The sequence below is a fragment of the Coffea eugenioides genome, chromosome 3 (genome assembly GCF_003713205.1).
Source record: "Coffea eugenioides isolate CCC68of chromosome 3, Ceug_1.0, whole genome shotgun sequence".
Classification (NCBI taxonomy): domain Eukaryota; kingdom Viridiplantae; phylum Streptophyta; class Magnoliopsida; order Gentianales; family Rubiaceae; genus Coffea; species Coffea eugenioides.
In genome coordinates this window covers 42,483,076-42,489,268 of record NC_040037.1, presented here as the reverse complement: position 1 = coordinate 42,489,268, position 6,193 = coordinate 42,483,076, and the positions used below count along the sequence as shown (strand labels likewise).

Sequence of the window (6,193 nt, the reverse complement as noted above, 5' to 3'; positions counted from 1 at the left end):
CAACCGAACATGTCCTCAAAATCCAACTTGGCTAGCTAGTTAGTAAGGATATTAGTTTGATGACCGTAAAATCTCTGATTTGACTCTTAAGTTTTCTCATTTCCCTCTTCTTCCTTGTAATGCTTAGAGTCTCTCTTACTATCCAAAAAAATTCAACAAAACATTTTAAATTAAAATATATATATAAAAATAAGATAATAGAAAATATACTACAAGTATGTTCTTGCCATATAAAAGAGTCAGAAATATATATATATACACATATATATATATATATAAATGTAAGGTATATATGTCGTTTGAATCACTCTTTTAGTATGAGAATTACAAAACTAGAAACTAGAAATCAAGTCTTAATCATTAGTGAATTTAAGTTAATAAATAATCTTTGTCTAAATATGTTGTGTAATGGCCAAATTTAACATAAATATGGCCATTACAATAGTCACAGAAATTACAAATTTAGGAAGAAGAATTGTAATTGAAAAACTATAGTAAAATCATTTTCTAGATTTTTATATTTTTGATTAACAAGTATTGAGAAATTTCTTGTTCTCACGTGGAAATTATTTACACCATGAGTCACGCACGCAAGCAACAATTACGACTCATGACTCATGACTTGTGCCAAACAGAGCCAGCAAACACTGATCAAACTATTGTTAGCAGCTCATTCTTTCTTTCCATTTTTCTCCGTGAATCAGTTAATTTCCAAACTTATGAACGTTGAAATAGGACTTTACTCTCTCTCTGTCTCTGTCTCTCTCTCTCTCTCTCTCTCTCTCTCTCTCTTGTTTTCCATTTATCATTCCATTTTCTCTAATCTCCTGCCTATATATAGCTTATGCCAAGCCACACCTTGAGTCATCACCACATTCCTACCTAGAGAAATATAGGGCGTGCCCCAAGTTAAGGCGCGCACACACAACACACAGAAAACACGTTGAGTCACACCAAATTATAATACCACAGACTTCATAGCCTAGAGGGATTGAGCAGATGGAGTTCGAGAATCCAAGTTGCCAACTTTTGTCGAAGATTGCCACCAACGAACAGCATGGAGAGAACTCTCCTTATTTTGATGGATGGAAAGCATATGATAATGACCCTTACCACCCTACTCAAAATCCCAATGGGGTTATTCAGATGGGACTTGCTGAAAATCCGGTTTGAATCACATACCTAGCTGAACTTGTTTCCACGACTAATTCGTTCTTTATTCTCGGACGGTAACATCAATGTTGATATAATTAGCCTTACTCATTTCTTGATTTTTCTTGCGCGCAGTTGTCTTTTGACTTGGTGGAGGAATGGATTAGAAAACATCCATCAGCATCCATTTGCACCAGTGAAGGAGTACAAAAGTTCAGGGACATAGCCATCTTCCAGGATTATCATGGCTTGACTGAATTCAGAAATGTATGTCAATATTCAAGACCATCTCCAAGCTAACTTGCTTTTGGTTCCCAAATTCTCACAAGAGAGAAAATACGTGCTCTTTTCTTTACACGATTTCCTTCAAATATTAATGCAGGCTGTGGCAAGGTTTCTGGGGAAAGTAAGAGGAGGTAGAGTCACCTTTGATCCAGCTAGAATTGTGCTGGCAGGAGGAGCAACAGGAGCTAGTGAGCTGATCACCTTTTGTTTGGCTGATCCTGGGGATGCATTTTTGGTTCCTACACCTTATTATCCAGCGTAAGCTTCATTCTCCATCTTAGTATTTTAACTGAAATTTTCGACTTTGGTGTGGACATTCATTTAGAAAATACTACAATACTAGAAAGATAATGGTCGTATGCTAAGTTGACAAGTCAATACGTAATTTGCAAGTATCTTAAACTTTTCAGAACCGTATCCTGTAAAGTCAATCTGGAAATTGAAACATCCTTAAACCCAATGGACATTTGGCATGAGCAGTATACAAATTTGTAACAGCCTGTCCCCATATAATTTTCAGCAGTGACTGTATTCTATCGAATATTTTCTTTCCTACGCACAATCGGGTTCCCACAGGATGGTACGCCGTCAAAGGGTTATTGTCAGCTAGGGTATACATTGACCTTACAACTACGGAGTTTTCGGATATCTCATTATTTGGAAACAAATACTTAGTCAATTTACATCATAAATATATTTTTTAATTATTCTTTTTATCTTTTTAACAATATTTTTATCTCACATATAATAAATCGTAAAAATTGTATTACAGTGTTATAATAAATAAATTTTCCAAATATTGGATAGCCAAACACCTTTCTGGAGCACCAAAAAAAGAAAAACAGAAAAAAGCCCAAATCCATATGTATCGTTATAATACTTTATAATTATTGTTGCTACGATTTTTACAATAATTTCCATAACTCACAAATACAGCAATGTTGTTTGTACTATGCAGATTTGACAGAGACCTAAAATGGAGAACCGGAGTGCAGCTAATTCCAGTCATCTGCGAGAGCTCAAACAATTTCAAGATCACCAAAGAAGCGCTGGAGGAGGCATTTGAAAATGCTAAAAAATCCAGCATCAAAGTCAAAGGCGTGATAATTGCAAATCCATCTAATCCACTAGGCACCACTGTGGAGAGAGAGACGCAAATAACATTGGTAAACTTCATCAATGAGAAACAAATCCACTTGGTTTGCGACGAAATTTATTCGGCGACCATCTTCAGCCGTCCGAATTTCAGTAGTATAGCTGAAATCATAGAAGAAGTGGAATGCAACCGGGACCTCATTCATATAATCTATAGCTTGTCCAAGGACATGGGCTTCCCTGGATTCAGGGTTGGCATCGTTTACTCCTATAACGATGCAGTCGTAAACTGTGGTCGGAAAATGTCCAGTTTCGGACTAGTCTCCTCGCAAACACAACACTTTCTGGCCTCAATGCTATCGGATGATGAATTCATTGACCATTTTCTTAAAACAAGCTCCATGAGACTTGCAAAAAGACATCAAACATTTACCAGCGGGCTTGAAGAAGTCGAGATAAAGTGTTTGAACAGCAATGCAGGTCTTTTCTGTTGGATGGATTTACGTCCATTGCTCAAAGAACCCACGTTCGAGGCAGAAATGGTGCTTTGGAGGTTGATCATACATAACGTCAAGCTCAATGTCTCTCCAGGCTTTTCGTTTCATTGCGTTGAACCCGGTTGGTTTAGGGTTTGCTTTGCTAATATGGATGATGAAACTTTAGAGATCGCACTAAAAAGGATAAGGATCTTCATCCAAGCGACAGAGAAGAAATCAGATGTGACTGCGAAGAAGAGGAAACAGTGGTAAAAGGATCTCAGGCTTAGTTTCTCTGAGGGAAGAAGACGTGAATGTTAAGAAGCCTGAAGTCACCTAGTGTGACGTCTCCTCATTCTCCTATGTCTCCGGCACAGCTGTTCCAGACCAGGACTTGATCATGAGGATATTAGCATTAGCTAAGTAACAACATTAATATTAATAGTACAAGCTAGTTTATTGCATTAGGCTCAAGTTGTTTGGGTATGATAATAATTTAGTTGTTTTTTTGTTATTGCTTCTTTCCAAGTAACTAATTGGAAAAAGTAATAATTGGTTAGTAATTACCTTTCAAGTACTAGAATTATTAACTTATGTATTTTGTATCCAAGAGGGTGTCATGATTACTCTTGGACGAGTTGAATCCAACATTTATGTTATCCCTATATGTGTAGCTGCTTTAGTGAAACTAAGTTAATTACTACATAATATATAGTTTAATACTTCAGTCTAGCCTTCTTTCTTTTCTTTTCTTTTTAATGAAGATGCCAAATAGATTATTACAAGTTATAACCTCTCTTTTGCAATTCCATGGTTCTTCTAAAGGGTATTTTTCATACCGCTAATTCATTTTTGTTAACCTCGAAGCCTCTTATATACGAGTTTAACGAGTAAACCAATTTTTAAAGCATTAAGTGGAATTATTGATAAGTTGCTTTAATATCTCCAATACGATGGTGGATAGTACTGGACACTATGAGTAATGTAATAGGAGGAGGAAAAATGAGCACAAACATTAAAGTTCTAATATTGTTTGACCCTATGTTGCATTATCTCTGACTAAATGTATAAAGGGTTAATATCAGAAACCTCCGTTGAGGTTTCTTCTAATCACACCTAACACCCTTCATGTTTTCGAAATCACACTTAGCACCCCTGGAATGACAACTTTGGTATCATTGTCAACCCCTCATTATTTTTGTTCCACTTTTACCCTTCTTGTGAACTCTATTTATGTGGAAAGTGTTGAAGGATAGGAGCAAATTATGGGGGGAGAAGTATGTGATAGCAGGAGACTTCAATGATATTATTTCTAATGAAGAGAAATGGGGGGGTATCCAGAGAGAGGAGAAGAGTTTTAAGGCCTTTAGGGATTTTATTGCTGTGAATAGGTTAGTGGATATTGGCTTTGAGGGCCACCCCTGGACTTGGAGCAACCACTGGGATGATATAGGAGAAGTAAGGCAACGTCTTGATAGATGTCTAAGTAGCTGTGAGTGGAGCCAGAAGTTTGAGGGGGCCATTTGCAAGCACATTGAATCCTTTGCTTCTGATCATAGTCTGCTCATGCTGGATACTGATCCAGCAATAAGGAGAAAAAAAAAGGTTTTATTTTGATAAGAGATGGATTCAAAAGGAAGGTATTCAGCAAATTATTGAGCAGGCGTGGAGTAAGGAGGAGCAGGGAACCAATATGTTTAGAGTTACTAGGAAAGTGAGAAATTGTAGAATTGAGATCTTAAAGTGGAAAAACACTTTCCAAGCAAACTCTAGAGCTAGTATCTCTGATCTCAAGGATAAACTGGACACGCTTGAAAGGTCCAGTATGGAGAACAAAAGGGTCAGAAGGGCCGAGCTTAAGGAACAATTGAAGAAGGCGTATAGAGAGGAGGAATCCTTTTGAAGCCAAAAAGCTCGAGTAAACTGGTTAAGAGAGGGAGACAAAAATACTAGTTTTTTCCATGCTAGTGTGAGGGGTAGGCGGAATAGGAATAAGATCAGTGAGATCCAAAGAGATAATGGAACTTGGACCAAGAACGAAGAGGAACTTGTCAACGAGATGTCCATGTTTTATAACAAGCTGTTTTCTAGTGGTGGAGTAGGAGATAGTTCAGAGGTGCTGAGGGGTGTTAATCACACTATTACTGAGGAGATGAATACTAATCTGACCAGACCAGTTCATGAAGAGGAAATTCGATCAGCAATTTTTTCTATGAACCCGGATAAAGCTCCGGGTGTAGATGGAATGACCCCACTATTCTTTCAAAAATTCTGGACTGTGATAAAAAAGGATGTTTTCAAGGCAGTCCAAGACTTTTTCCTGTCTGGTTGTATGTTGAAATCCATTAATCATACCATTATATCTCTTATACCCAAGATCTTAAATCCAACGTGTCTGAAAAACTATAGGCCAATAAGTCTGTGTAGTGTGCTGTACAAGATCATCTCAAAAATCCTTGCTAACAGACTTAAACCAGTCCTTGATAAATGTATCAGCAAAAATCAGTCTGCTTTCATTCCTGATAGACAAATACTTGATAATGTGATCATAGCTCAGGAATATATGCATTATCTGAAAAACAAAAGGCAAGGGAAAGAGGGTTACATGGCTATCAAGTTAGACATGGCTAAAGCTTATGATAGAGTGGAATGGCACTTTTTGAAAGATGTGATGCTCAAAATGGGTTTTTGTGAACAATGGGTACACTGGATTGCAAGATGTATGGAGACTGTGTCATATTCTTTTAACTGCAATGGAGAAGTCAAGGGATATGTGAAGCCAGGAAGAGGGATAAGACAAGGTGATCCATTGTCACCTTATCTGTTCTTGATCTGCTCTGAAGGCTTTTCAAATTTACTCCAAAGAGCTGCTGAAAATAAGAGATTAAAAGGTATGAGGATTAGTAGGCAAGGCCCAAACATTACTCATCTCTTCTTTGCGGATGATTCACTTATCTTCTGTGGTGCGGAGGTGCAGCAAGCTGAGGAGCTCATGAATATACTTCAAGCTTATGAACAAACTTCTGGACAGTTGATTAATTTAGAGAAGTCATCAGTGATCTTCAGCAAGAACGTGCCCAATAGTCAAAAACAGGAGATATGTAGTAAGCTTGGAGGCATGGAAGAAGTGAAACAAGGGAGATATCTTGGTCTACCTATGGTTATCTCTAGGACAAAAGAGCAAA

At 37.4% G+C, this 6,193-nt stretch overlaps 1 protein-coding gene across 1 annotated transcript; it reads left to right on the top strand.

Moving 5' to 3' along the window:
- The first annotated feature begins 999 nt into the window (after window positions 1-999).
- Window positions 1,000-3,426, top strand: LOC113766673 (1-aminocyclopropane-1-carboxylate synthase-like). Its single transcript, XM_027310837.1, has 4 exons — window positions 1,000-1,167; window positions 1,288-1,419; window positions 1,535-1,695; window positions 2,396-3,426. Exons 1-4 carry the CDS (start codon window positions 1,000-1,002, stop codon window positions 3,279-3,281), a joined length of 1,347 nt encoding a protein of 448 aa, XP_027166638.1. The 3' UTR covers window positions 3,282-3,426.
- Window positions 3,427-6,193: the final 2,767 nt, after the last annotated feature.

Excerpts from the sequence above, each read along its gene's own strand:
- LOC113766673 (XM_027310837.1), top strand. The coding sequence starts at position 1,000 with ATGGAGTTCGAGAATCCAAGTTGCCAACTTTTGTCGAAGATTGCCACC. Across the intron at positions 1,168-1,287 it reads TGGGACTTGCTGAAAATCCG|TTGTCTTTTGACTTGGTGGA; the intron begins GTTTGAATCACA and ends TCTTGCGCGCAG. Across the intron at positions 1,420-1,534 it reads GCTTGACTGAATTCAGAAAT|GCTGTGGCAAGGTTTCTGGG; the intron begins GTATGTCAATAT and ends ATATTAATGCAG.